Source organism: Clytia hemisphaerica, unplaced genomic scaffold (assembly GCF_902728285.1).
Source record: "Clytia hemisphaerica strain Z4C2 unplaced genomic scaffold, Clytia hemisphaerica genome assembly, whole genome shotgun sequence".
NCBI lineage: Eukaryota > Metazoa > Cnidaria > Hydrozoa > Leptothecata > Clytiidae > Clytia > Clytia hemisphaerica.
In genome coordinates this window covers 992,281-1,006,426 of record NW_027103562.1, presented here as the reverse complement: position 1 = coordinate 1,006,426, position 14,146 = coordinate 992,281, and the positions used below count along the sequence as shown (strand labels likewise).

Sequence of the window (14,146 nt, the reverse complement as noted above, 5' to 3'; positions counted from 1 at the left end):
TAGGAATACTTCACTATTCTTTCCGCTGTCATACAGTATTTCTAAACATGTTTACTTTCTTTTTCAGATAAAAAAAAGATCAAAATGTTAGAAAATTATAATAAAATATAAATGTGTGATGACATGAAAATTTGGATCGATCTTGGTTGAACAAAGTGTGAATAAAACTGGCATTGGTAAGGCTGAATAAAATCCATTGTAAAATATTGCAAATGAATATGTTTAGTACGTAGCCTGCTTACTCGTACGCAAAAGACAGGAGGATTTTTTAGAAAACTTCTAGATGACTGGCTGATCATAACTACATTCGTCCACCAAAAAAAGTCCGTTCTAGAGACATAAGGATGCTTGTTTTCGTTTCTTTATCTCTCTGACTCTCTTTTCCAGCACAATGCGATGGAGGAAGATGTTCCTCCTGCCAACATGCCGAGCAACCATGTCATGTCATCACCAACATTGAATCATCACCATGGAAACTCAACAACAGCTATACCCGCCATCTTGCGTTTCGTCATCTCACCTCAACAAGCAACTGACCTCACTGTCACTAACGACCACACTTTCCATGAAATTCTTGTAGGGCTATTATTTTGAAGACACCCTCTGAGTTTCAGCTATTTACAATCATGGTTGAAATATATTGAGAATTTCGGAGAATTTCCCAGCGAGAAAGTCGATTTTGGGCTATCTTTTAATTTAATCGAATATTTAAATTTGGGAGGGGTTGGCAGACTTCAAGGCTATATATTCTGGGCCTTATTGGACTATTTTTGAACTTTTGGATCCTCTGATCCTAAGCTCCTAAGTTAAAACTCTACCCTTCCAACCTACTTTAGAGCACTTACAAATCGATTGTGATTTCAAAACTTCCCGGTGAATTTCCCTTTTTTCTCAAATATTATGACCTTGATTGTAGATATTATGTTAATGCAATACATATTAGGGGGGAGGGCCGGCCAGTACTACAATCTTAGACAGCATGATGTTTAGTAATGTGATGTTATACCAAATAACTCATAAATATTTCTTGTACCATAAGTTCTAAAATTTACCATTTTTCCTTCTTGTACCATTTTCTCTGCACACAAACGAAACGAAAGTTTGTTAAATCCAAAAATTGAAAATGGATCACAATAAGGGGCCGTCCGCATAGTACGTACGCACTAAGGGGAGGGGTCTTCTTAAAAGCGTATGCTTGCGTACAGAGGGAGGGGAGGGGTCAAAGGAAAATGTACATACGCAGAGAAAAAAATTTTCATAGCCCCTTTTTCGCTTGTTTTTTGTCGACTTTTACGCTTGTTCTACGCATCAAGGAAAAGAAAAAGTTTCTTGATAAACATTGAGTTCCATGAATTAAATAAAGGTCCCAACCAAAAATTTGAATTCGAAATTTTCTTCAACCGAGGGGGGAGGGGTGAATGAAAAAGTACGTACTTACCAGAGGGGGTATAGCCATTTGTGTACGCAACGTGTTAAATATTTTTTTTTCACTTCAGGATGTCTTGGATGAGTATATGCAATCACATGGTGCTGGCAAACCAACTGCTTTCGAATGTAATTTTTTTGTTATTTCTGTAGTGATACACTGGGCTCAAAAGTCAGATTTTCTGACTATTTACGAGAACTTGTTATGCGTGTCCAGTGTCAAGTGGAATTTTTAAAACCAAAAATCAATACGAAAACAATGCGTGGTCGAAGATAAGTTTCGATGACACCCATGGTTACCCCACGTGCTTCCAAGAATGATTTCCTTATCACTCAAGCTGTAACCCACTTTTTTAATAAACTAATAGCATAAGGACAGCCACCTACATGCCCTTTATTAATCATGTAATTTATGTTAGGTATGTATCGATCACTAATTTATCATTGAAAAGAGCCTTCCAAATCCAAAAACCTTTTAACTTTCGACGTGTTTATAAGAATTTCCAAAAGACAGCATGCATAAAATAGTTGATTTCTAGAGATTTCTAAACCAATCAAACGAGCATTGAAATCTACACTACCTTGGACCTGGCCATCAAAACATTTTGCCGAATCCATCGTCAATTATATTTTAAAAATATTGGATTCGGAAAATTGTTTTTTGTTGCAAGGTTTTAGGGCTAAATCGCTTCGGTGCCAATCGTGTGAAATAATTTTTTGTTGTGAATACCGTATTGTTTTATTTTATACATTTGGTTTTGAATAAATTCTTATTATTTTTTATTTTGATTTCAGATGACGATGAAGATGGAGACAGAGTTACGGTCCGTTCCAATGAAGAATTGCGCGCCATGTTGGAATGGGTAAAATGCCTCTGCCACTTCCCTTCTCTCGCAATGCCTTTAATTGTTTCTAAAGATTATCGAGGAATTTTGAACGGGATCCGCCAAGCAATGTTTGTCTTTTCATCTTTCAGCATCGTTGGAATAACCAGAATACAGCCAATGGATTACGCATCGTTCCACTCAATATCTACCCCAGGGGTGAGTCGCCAATATCCACGTATTATATCATAAAGACAACATCACTATCTCCCATATGATGTTCTCTCACTCTTATTTTCTTATTCACGTCTTTTTTTCAGTTGCTCGTACTTTTGCTGAACGAAACTCTACGCTGATGGTAAGATATATTGCTTTTGAACAATGATGATGTATAGAATGAAGCGCGTACAATTGTACAGTGGCCGAACTTTCAGCGCACGTAAATTTAAAAAAGTACGGAAATGATTGTTGAAGATGCTACCCTTTTAAAAGTGCCTGAACTTATGTTTTTATAAAAAATTTGTTCAATTACCAGGGTACAACTAATTTCAATATTTATCAAGATACGGACAGTCTTTCCTTTCAAACACATAATAAAGTGCTGCACCATTCGTATCTTTCAGGTGGACATTGAGTCACCACCAGTATCTCACCCCTCTTCAAGACAATCGAGCGGAAGTGGTAGCGGGGGTGGTTCAACCGGGTATAATTACTTCCCTTCATCTTCTCTCTCAGCAATCAAAACTAACCTTTCTAGAACGCTTTGCACCACTACCTAATGTTAATGAAGTGATTTCAGTTTGGCCGAAAATTGATTTGTTATTTGTCTTTTTCTTATTTTTGAAGTTTATTTGGTGGCAATGGTTCATTAAATTTAATCGTAGAGATTAAATCGAATTCAAAGCTTTTCAAATATTTTTGAAATTTTAATCTTTCCAGGCGCAAGAAACCGAACAGTATTCAAGGGATCCTGAGCAGTGGCCAGGTTAGACGTCCTATTGGAGTATTTCAAAGTATTCAATTTCTTTAAAGAATTTTACATGGTCAACGGTACGTTTATCAACCACTCATCCACAATATTCTTTCTATAGATTTATCAGCACGACATCCGAATGTTGAACATTCTTGGACATGGCAATGGTGGAACAGTTCATAAGTATGCATTTTTCTCCGTCTCAAGATGAATCAGGTCAGGAGGTAGCAGTCGCTTTCAGAATAGATGGAGTTTTTATAAGATACTTGGTCATTTACTTAATTGTGGTCATTTGAAGTAATAAAAATGACGCGTTCTTTAGAAAAAGTAACAGAATTGTTTTACTACAAGTTAACGACCAACAACATTAAGAGCTTGTAAAAACTCCATCTCTTCCCGTCGCTTTGGATCTGTCTTCTTCACAAACTAGGTCACTGGTGGTTTAACCAACCTATTATATGATTTATCACAAACAGAAGAAATAGTCGCGTTCACTAACTATTGTGACTTTTTTTCTTACAGAGGTTTTCACGTACCCAAGCAGCGTTATATGGCCGTGAAGGTATGTCCCCTCTCCCATTTCATCATCATCACTTGTGTGGTCACAGAATCTGGTATAGTTGAAAAGATATTTTGAATTCTATGGAACATTCTGAAGATTTTGAGAAATTTGAAATGCTCTGCTTAAAAGTAATCAGAACATTTGTTTGTTTGAGTGTTTTTTTGTTTTAGGTGATTCCACTGGACATTTCTGAGGAAATCCAGCGTCAAATCCTTTCCGAATTGAGCATTCTGTTTCAATGTAATTCACAACACATCATTGGTTTTCATGGTGCTTTCTTCATGGAGAACAAAATTTCCATGTGTATGGAGTACATGGACGGTGGTTCGTTGGATTTCTACGGAAAAATTCCACAAAATGTTCTTGGCAGAATCGCTGTCGCTGTAAGTATTTCTCAAACTTGTGTTACAATGAATCCAATTGATGTATATATCATCTTTGAAATGATCATTCACCTGTGAGTATGACATAAGTCAAGTACCTGCATGTTTCCTACGTCATTGATGTTCTTTACTTGACACCTTTTACAGGTTGTGAAGGGTCTTCACTATTTGTGGGATATCAAGATCATTCATCGAGGTTTGCCACTTAAGCTATTCTTATTCCGTTTATATATATATATTTTGTTTGTGATTCATTGCATTTGTTGTTTCTATGCGCTGGGGAGAAATGAGAAAGAAATATTTATGTAGTGTATATTTAATATTTAATAATGTATCATTTGGCTAAACAATGACTTTATCATTGAATTTCTTTAGATGTGAAGCCGAGTAACATGCTGGTCAGTTCGAACGGGATGGTCAAGATTTGTGATTTTGGTGTCAGTATACAGGTTGAAAATGCTTTTACTTACTATTTGTCTGTGATTCATTGCATTTATTGTTTTGAAGATATATTACTTACCGATCATAATCATGAAATTTTATTTTATCATTTTCTACTAGTTGGTGAATTCGATAGCCAAAACATACGTTGGTACAAATGCTTACATGGCTGTAAGATTATTTGCTTATTTTACTTTTGAAACTTAGAAGTAGTACTTTTAATTACAATTCATCGATTTAAATATGATCATTGAAAAAGTTAAACCCTCTGAAATTGTTATGGCTTGAATAAAAACTTCCAGATTCTTGCACATTGGTTGGATTGTGTTTTATAAAATGGGTATTTTCGTGTTTTTCAAATTTCAGCCTGAACGTATTCGTGGTGAAGAGTATGGTATACATTCTGATGTCTGGAGTTTGGGACTTTCCCTCGTCGAAATGTCTACTGGCACTTTCCCATATGCACCTGTAAGTGTTTCCCCAGGCCCACAAAAACATCCTCCAACTTTTTTCTATGCTTTTTTAAATGCAGGGTGTCCCGGAAAAAAGTCCTGTTTCAAAACACGACTACAATAGACCAAATTTGTGTGTATGTCATATATGTGTGTTTTTAATTATGTTTATTGTGTTTCTGTTTTACTATATCCACTTAAGTGTTAATTACTATTTTGAGTTAGAGAGAAACTAGGCATAGACTCACAAAGATCTTTCTAGTAGTCGTGTTCTGACACAGGACTTTTTCCCGGGACACCCTGTAAGTGCTGACCCTTTAGACTGACATGGTTTTAAACGATGTTAAACCTCGTCGAAAGTTACCTCAATAACCTTGTTAACCTCTCTTGAATTCCGGGCTTGATTTTTTTTACTTTTTTGATTTCAGAGTTCCAAATCAAACACACTGGAAATCCTTCCTGTGAGTAGCTTTTTTTTTCCGTGTACTATCTGTCTGTATGGGTTTCACTTTCATTGTTATCTACAAAAGGAGCACGTTTCTGATATGTAATTAACTTTTTACCTTTCCCATTTCTGTTTCAGCCAATCGAATTACTACAGCTGATAGTGAATGAGGTATAAAGACCTTCGAATCTTAAATTAAACTTTTAGTTAATTTTTTTTCTGGCAGACGCCTTATAAAAATTAATTCTTCAACATCATCATTCATCTCCAACATCTCCAACCATTTTTTAGAATCCACCGCAATTATCAACTGATCTCTTTGGTGATGCTTTGAGGCACTTTGTGGATATCTGGTGAGTACAAATTCTTCGTCCGGATATCTGGTGAGTACAAATTCTTCGTCCGGATATCTCTATAAATGATTTGTTTATTCAATCTTTTGATTACATCGAATACTCCTTCTCAATTGTTTTAGTTTACAAAAGAATCCCAAGTTGCGACCTCCACCTGATCAATTGGCTGTAAGTTTGTTTTTACATTAGCTTCGACTTGATTTTGTTTGTTTATTAATTGAAATCCTGCACTTCTTCATTTCTTGAAATGGACATACTCATATTTCTTGCTGGTAGGAAGACTTTTTCCCAGATCTCTCCAGTAGCATATCCTCTGAATCCCCCTGACGAACACCCAAAATGCAAATTCTTAAATGTCCTTGCACCTATAGAATAAACAGTACTTTCAACATCACCAATAACCACTTCTTCTAAATGGAGATCTTCATCTTTCCAAACACCTCCGAATCTATGTACTGAACCCAAAAGTAACCATCTCTCTCTTTAATTAACCAAACTATGGTTATAACAACGTCTTTACATCTCTCTCTTTAATCAACCAAACTATGGTTATAACAACGTCTTTACTTATTAACCAAACTATGGTTATAACAACGTCTTTACTTATTAACCAAACTATGGTTATAACAACGTCTTTACTTCTTTATCCTAACCATGCTATTTGAGGAACTAATGCAAGCCTGTCTCTGGACATTTCCCTTTGTTACTAAGAGCTTCTACAGTTTTGTTCAAAACTACAACACGTCCAATTATTGCTCACGTTTTTATTACATTATGAAGCGCCATCCGTTCATCTCACAAAATGATACGGAAAACCAAAACATCATTGTCAAAGAATTCATCTGCGAATTTCATCGTTTGACCAATGCCTCGTAATGAAAGCTAGTGAAGTTGACCATGGACACCTTCTTGAAATCATCCTGGACTTACTTGCTAAATACGTTTGACATGTTTAATTACAAGATTGCGTTCGATATTTACCCGATACAGGGAGTGCAATCATTAAAAAAACTAATTAAATTAAGGATGATTAAAGATGAAATGATTTATAATTTACGGTTGTGACGTTTTATAATGCTTTGAAAGTGTCGACCTTTCGGTAAAAGACAATCTGATCCATCCACACTCATGACTATAGATCATCCGCATTGGTGTCGGACTTGTTTTTTATATGAAATTTATTTTGTAGATAATTGTTACCACACTTTTATTATTCAAAAATGCATTTTTTTGGTTTTGTAAATTGACACTTTTTATTAGAAAAGCTTATCAGACTTGATTTCTTAAAGAAAATGTCTTTTAACTACAGTATATCGCAGCTTTCTTTCTTGCGTGTTTTGATGTGTTGCCACAAACCTTTTCTTGTGTCGCATCAGAGAGCCTCGAACGCCAACGAAACGACCTGACATGTGAAAGAATGTTTTACTAAGTCGATGCTAAATATGTTCAGGAGTTAAATGAAATTCGCATGTCTCACAGCACAACAATAAATAAAAAGCAATACAGGGTGTCCCGAAAAAAAGTATCGAGTTCGAACATTATTCTGAGTAGAAGGTTGTTTCGTGTGTTTAACAAGATGTAACAAAATATATACCAACAAAATAATTGTTTTTACAAAGTCATTATGATTAAAAAGAATTAACTTTCTTTAAAATTTTCATGACGTTAAAGTTATTGCGAATTGTTTTTTGTAAAAGTTATTCATAAAAGATGTCTCATGACAATTAATATGACACAGAGAGAAACTTTGATAAACATGCAAATTTAGTGAAACACACACAAGAACTTTCTTTCTATAATTGCTTAGGGTAAGTGTAAGCAATAAAAAGGGGTGGTCTTTTAAAAGTAAGGAATAATAACTCTGGTAATGAAATTCAGGGGGTGATGGTTAGGCCATCATAAGAAAAATCTTATTATGCGAAAGCAACAGAAAAGTTTGCAATTTCTAAATTTTCTTGAAATTTGGAGGTTTTAACCTTTTTAAGTGATGACGAGATACAATAGATTGGTTTGTCCTAATTCTTTTGTTCATAAAGTTTTTGTTATGCATTAATATATATGGATCATAAAAGATATCGAATGAACAATAATTTTACATTAAAATATTTCTACCCTAAAACTTTTCGAAAACAGCTTCTTTAAAAAAAATTGGGGATTTATCATATCACTGATGGCGATTTTTGCAACAGGGTGTCAACTTTTAGTCAAAGACTGTCAGTATTTTTCAGGCCTCTTTCATGAAACAAAAATTTCATCAAAGGTTGTTGCTATTTGTTAAGTGTGAAAGCCTTATTTACAATAACAAATATTTTCCTTTTCTAGGTATTTTTTCAACCAATGAAATTTATTGCAGCCCTTCCATCTTTCTTTTCGATCCTGCTGCATAACCGGTAGGAATCTCCCATCCTTCCTCTTCTCCAATAAACTCTCTTTTTATTGGTTCACTGGTTCTTTTGATCGGCACATGCATTGCAAGAGCGTGGACAAATGGATTTTGTTGCTCCAACTTCACATTCTCCCTTGGCAGCCCATGTTTTACATTCTTTTCTGAACCTGAAGGTGTCATGGCATTCCTTTTTTGGATCTAAAGAAAAAAATAAATTATTTTGTAAGTATTATCTAGCCTCTTACTTTGGACTTTAGAGAAATGCAATGTATTTAATAAGGAGACTTCCTGGCTTCGAATTTTCATTTGGTGACAATTTCATATTTAATTCATAGTTCTGATTGATCAACGGAGCATGTAAACTTACTACAGAATCCGCATGTGACAGGACAATGTTCTTTCATATATTTCCCTGGTGAATATTTGTTCGTGCATTCCATTTTTAATCTCTCGCATATGTTTTTAATTTGTTTATTATCTGCACAATCTAAAACAAAATGATATGGTTTAATATAACATCCAAAATCTTCAAGAATGTTTGCTTTTGCTCCACTTTATGTCACGAGCTATCCAACCACTTAATTTAAAGAAGCTCCCTTCAAAAACAAAAATGCTAATGTATAAAGGGTTACTTACTTCTGCATCCATCTTTGGCGAATCGTTTGCCATCCCAACAACATCCTTCAGGGTCAAATGAGCAAGCTGGTGGTGCGTTAGCTCCTGAAATCAAAGCAAGATTTTTTAAATTTCTCAAAGTTTTCCAATAATGTCATCTTCCCTCCTCGCCTACATTGTCTTTACAGCGTTGAAGACTGGGTCAAAGTTAATCAGGTAGGAATGACGTCAAATCTCTAATTCGTCTCATTGATTTTCTCATACACAAAAATTTGACGTCAATTCTACCTGGTCAACTCCTTACGCCATAAGGGTTGATAGGGTATATTAATGGAACTATTGAAATCAGGATTATCAAAAGTTATTCTTACTGCAGAATCCACATGAATCGAAGCAGTTTTCTCTGATGCGATCTTTGAAACGATCGACATTGCACATTGCCAACTTTACGATACGTTTGCAATACTTGGCTGGCCATTTGTCTGGTAAACATTTCACTGCAAGAAAATGAAATAGAAATCCATTCAACTTGTTGATTCCTTATTAGGAACAAGTCTTTTGAATAGCTACCAAATTTGATGAAATATTTTCTTCCGTTTGACTAAAATAACTTCGACTGGAAAAAAGAGAGTTCACTCATTCTCAATTTCTGATCATTTATTTGCACTTACTGCAAGCACCACAGGTGAAAGGACATCGTTCTCTCATCATTAGACGGTATTCTGGTGTCTCACAATATTCTTTGTAGGTATGACAATCAGATCTCTGGTCATTGCATTTTTCTGGTGGGATGTATCGACCAAAGTCCGACACAACTTCTCGCTTCTCCGACTTCTTTTCTGAGAAATTAAACGGAAAATTCTTCTACTTTTAGTGTGGTCAGATTTTTCGACTCGAGTCGAGCATTGCTCTGATTGTTCGATGTTTTATTCAAAATCTCTACTAATGCTTTCACGTTTTTAGTTTTAGCACATACCGTGGCAGATCCGAACAATCTAGTTCTTGTTTAGCTACTGCAGTTAAAACACGCGACTGCTTAAAACAATTAAAACAAGCGGCCGCCTATCACAACAAGCGGCCGCCTATAATAACACGTGGCTGCATACAAGTGACCGCCATTTATAAAAAGTGGTCGCTTATTTCATCCAAAACAAGCGAACACTTGTTTAAGGTCTGCATTTTCTCGCAATTCCGTCTGATCTGGTCTATTTTACTACGTAAAAACAATCAAAGCAGACTGTCACTTATATTCAGACCATTGAGACATGCGGCCGCTTATATTCAGACCATTAAGACATGCGGCCGCTTACATTTGTATTGGCGATCTAAATGTAGGCAGCCGCGTGCTTAATGGTCTAAATACAGCCGGCCTCATGTTTTGACAATCTGAATATAAGCGGCCGCATCTATTGACTGTCTAAAAATCTGCACTTACCCGATTCTTTATAAATAACTGGATAAAACCTAGACCAAACGCTGTATAATCAAGACCAGAATGGGAAATTAAATAACCTAAACAAGCGGCGGCGTGTTTTAACTCGCGACCGTGTGTTTTACAACCACGGCGGCTAAACAAGAACTAGTTTGTTCGGTTCTGCCACGGTAAACACAGGTTTCCTTTTTTGCATCTTTGTTTATCACGTTCTAGTTTTAATACTGATATTCATTGATAATATCATCTGTCCACCTACCTTCATTCATCAACAATTTTGATAAAGCATCCAAACTTGCGGCAGCCTGATTGTCTTGACTTCTTTTGCCTGTCTTGTCAAAATGATGTTCCAAAAGCTCTTTGGCTTTTTCTAAAGAAATGATTGAGTTTTGAGTTTACAATTATTTCTTTCCAATTTTCAGAAGAAGCAAAATCGTTTTCTTAGAAAAATCGTTTTTGTCTGTCTTAACCACCCAAATCTTTCTTTCTACAAAAGTTCTTAGCAGAGATTACAGTGTACTTTTATATTTATTAGTGCTTGCTGTACATAAATAAATATTGCAAAAAATACATAGATGCAAGTGTATCTATCACCCACCTTTGTCAAGTGTGCTTCTTTTGCTGTTTGCTTCATCTTGTGTTGTGCAACAAAAAATACAATAATTTATTTGGTGTCAATATTATATAATACCAGTGGTCTCTAACATATAGTGTACTAAGTGTCTGGAGTGGAATTTATCATTTTGTGACCTTGTAAGTGTATTGTGGAAATCGCTTATTACCCGCAAAAGTGAATAGTGTATTTGCTGTGTATTTATAACGTGAAAAAAGTGTTTACTTGAATATTGGATTGTAATAATTATACTTATGTGTATTTTTATACCTCTATCTATTTTAGCTTTTTCCATTGTTATCCAAAGGTCATTCTTGGAGGAGTCTTTTTTATCTAAATTGATTTGTCGGAGAATGTCTTTTGATCCATCAGCTTTCTCCTTTTTCGTTAGTTGACGAAGAAGCGCGTCTATTTCAGCTGTAAGAAAATATGAATATACGGGAAATTCACATTTTCAGTTGTTGCAGTCATTTCACGCAAGCCGTATATCACTCTCCGATAATTGCTACATTGAAGGAAATATCCTTGTTTTTTTCTTTATAGTAAATCAAAGAGTGTTATTTACTGTCTTGTGCCCTTTTAATTATATAGAGAAGAAGACACTTACCATCTTGGTCGCTCTTGACAACAGAAGCCACCTGATTGTTGGCCCTTTTCGTATTTTCATCTTCTAACTGTGTCAACTCTATTGACGAAAGGATTTTGTGTTAGATACTTTAATGGGATAAATTTTCGCGGGGATTAATTTTCGCGGATTTCGCGGATTTGGGTGTCATCCGCGAAAATAAGTCCCGTTGGAAATTTGAAAAAGGCCCATCCGCGAAATATTTCTAAACAAAACTCAAAATATGTCAAATAAATACTATTTGAATGGTTACTTGCATCAAAGAGGCGCAAATAATGTGTATTTCAGCAACCAATATGCACGATTTGACAGTAAAAGTCACAAAATCGAGAAAATAATGCCCCCCAATAGTGCCATCCGCGAAAATTAATCCCCGCGAAATCTTAAAATTTCGCGGATGAGCTCAACCGCGAAATTTAATCCCCGCGAAAATTTATCCCATTAAAGTATATTAAACTTTGTGTATTTCGTAAATAATGCGAAATATTTGTGAAGATCATTGAATTTATTCTCAATCCTTTATTGAATATCGAGACATTAACCATCGCAGCCTAATTTTCCTGACAGAGGAAGATTTCCACAGTGGTTAATTACATATAAAAAGTTGAAAGTCAAACTTACCAGCATTGAGTTCTTTGCGAATGTTTTCGATTTCGTTTTTGGAGAGTGCATGTGCCAATGATAAAAAACTAATGAATGCGAACAACTTCATCTTCGATACTTTGGATGATTTTCTCTGAGAATCCAGCTCTTGTATGTATGTATATTTTACTCTAAAATCAAAATGATATTTAAAAAAACGTCTATTTACTTGGTAACTTCAACATCCTTTCTGACGAAAGGTCGAGAATGTCTTTAAGTTGTTTTTTCGCTTTCTCGTTGATGTAGATAATAGTGACGTTGCTTATTATTCAAACCATTTCATATTTTCCTTCAAAACTTCGCACCCTAATTTTGCGATTTATATAATTTTATGGTTGTTTTCTATTTACATTAGCTCTGAGTCAAGACTTTTAAGCGCAAATTTTGTAGCCATTATGAAGTTTTTGTATGTGAAGACAAAAAGTTAATTGCGTCAAATCTCGTCGATACCGTTAAGATATCACACACAACTGAACTTTGAACACGTTTATGCCTTTCCGAATAAGATCATTACTTCAACCTTCTCTTAACCAATTCAGCCTTAAAATTATTCATTCCACTTTACTATTGGCTTTCATTAATCACCATCAGTAGTGGCGAAAGAACAAGTTATCGCCTTGACTAGTTGTTCTTTACTGAACCAACATTCACTTAATCCTGTGTTTAATATACTCATTAAACTTAATGAAGAGGTAATTATCTTTATCGTCATTTGGAATCAACTTAAACTCTTATCCGAAGAAGTCAATAATCATCCTCTGTCAAATCAAATTTCCAATCCGTCAAATTATGTTTAGATTATCAAGACATTCTTATCTTGTTTGTTTAAAGGAACCGCTTTCGTACAAAGACTGTTTGAAAATCTTGTTTCGCTCAAACTCGACGTAAGATTAATTTGGTCTAACGCTAATTCACCATCAATGACAGCGAGCGAAAAGTCTGCTAAATAAATTAACTTAAAAGTATGCTCGACATATTGGATTATCAATGATTGCAATCATATCATTTGTGTTTACGTGCAAATATTTTCATGGCTTATCACTTTTAGATTCGTCAAATGATGATCTTATACCCTTTTACGGTGTCTTGTACGCATTCTTTTTTAATGAAATCAGACTTTGAAGAAATAAACAAACAAGCTACTGGGTCATTTGTAACCTATGTTTGACCGATATTTGAACGTGTTCCTTCTTATCGAATGCCACCTCAAGTCTAAGTAAGATTTTGATGTCGATTCATTTTATATTCATAAAAACTAAAATAGGATTTTTTGTTTGCTAAATACGAACTGATTAGCTAACGATACTATAGACCATCCCTTTAACCAACTTTTTACTCCACCATATCAATCCATTATCTTGTCCACTAGATAAATCACAAATGAATAAACTCGCAGCACTTTACACCATATCCCTATCTCTTTTACATTGCCCCTCTAATACAAAAGAAATCATCATGAAAAATACCTTGTCTTTATAAGGTACAACAAAATATATGAAGGTATTTTTTTTCTGTCTCTATATCTTGCCAAAGTCCTGCCTACCTTACAGTAAATAATAAACAAGAGATGTCATCTTTATTGATGCAATAAAAGAGTTCTTTGAGCAGCCTAATGATGGTGGGATTAAGCGTCTCACAATGAGATGGATTAATCGCTACTACAATGCATTCTTAAGTAACTTTTGATCATGCCATTGTCAAACACGTTGATTGAATATCCGCCCTTTCGGAACACACTACCAACCATGGTATTGAAAAACACACAATTTTCACAGGTGACAAACAATGGGGAATCTTTGACCACCCACCACGTATATACTTGACCTCTTTTATCATCTTAAATATTTTATCATGTAGCACTTGGGAACTTTGTCGACAAATAAAGTAATCTAGAGACTAGACTCGCTGAACTCGGATCTTTCATCTCAGATTCTAAAGAGAGATGGTCTCGGAGATGGTCTCGGAGATTTTCTCA

General features: G+C 35.1%; 2 protein-coding genes across 2 annotated transcripts; one reads left to right on the top strand and one right to left on the bottom strand.

The window, feature by feature from the left end:
* Positions 1–63: 63 nt before the first annotated feature.
* LOC136800655 (dual specificity mitogen-activated protein kinase kinase 5-like) lies at positions 64–7,169 on the top strand. Its single transcript, XM_067057306.1, has 20 exons — positions 64–176; positions 388–576; positions 1,497–1,554; positions 2,221–2,288; positions 2,402–2,468; positions 2,570–2,607; positions 2,873–2,952; positions 3,189–3,234; positions 3,341–3,405; positions 3,745–3,784; positions 3,955–4,167; positions 4,315–4,363; positions 4,543–4,616; positions 4,729–4,779; positions 4,975–5,076; positions 5,489–5,521; positions 5,644–5,676; positions 5,797–5,858; positions 5,981–6,026; positions 6,639–7,169. Exons 2-20 carry the CDS (start codon positions 397–399, stop codon positions 6,732–6,734), a joined length of 1,401 nt encoding a protein of 466 aa, XP_066913407.1. The 5' UTR covers positions 64–176; positions 388–396; the 3' UTR covers positions 6,735–7,169.
* A 694-nt stretch (positions 7,170–7,863) lies between these two features.
* Positions 7,864–12,302, bottom strand: LOC136800654 (uncharacterized). The gene is made up of 10 exons (XM_067057305.1): positions 12,151–12,302; positions 11,512–11,589; positions 11,175–11,321; positions 10,890–10,925; positions 10,551–10,661; positions 9,531–9,698; positions 9,231–9,356; positions 8,881–8,964; positions 8,612–8,731; positions 7,864–8,442 (listed from the first exon to the last, which is right to left on the bottom strand). Exons 1-10 carry the CDS (start codon positions 12,239–12,241, stop codon positions 8,300–8,302), a joined length of 1,104 nt encoding a protein of 367 aa, XP_066913406.1. The 5' UTR covers positions 12,242–12,302; the 3' UTR covers positions 7,864–8,299.
* Between the last annotated feature and the right edge of the window lie 1,844 nt (positions 12,303–14,146).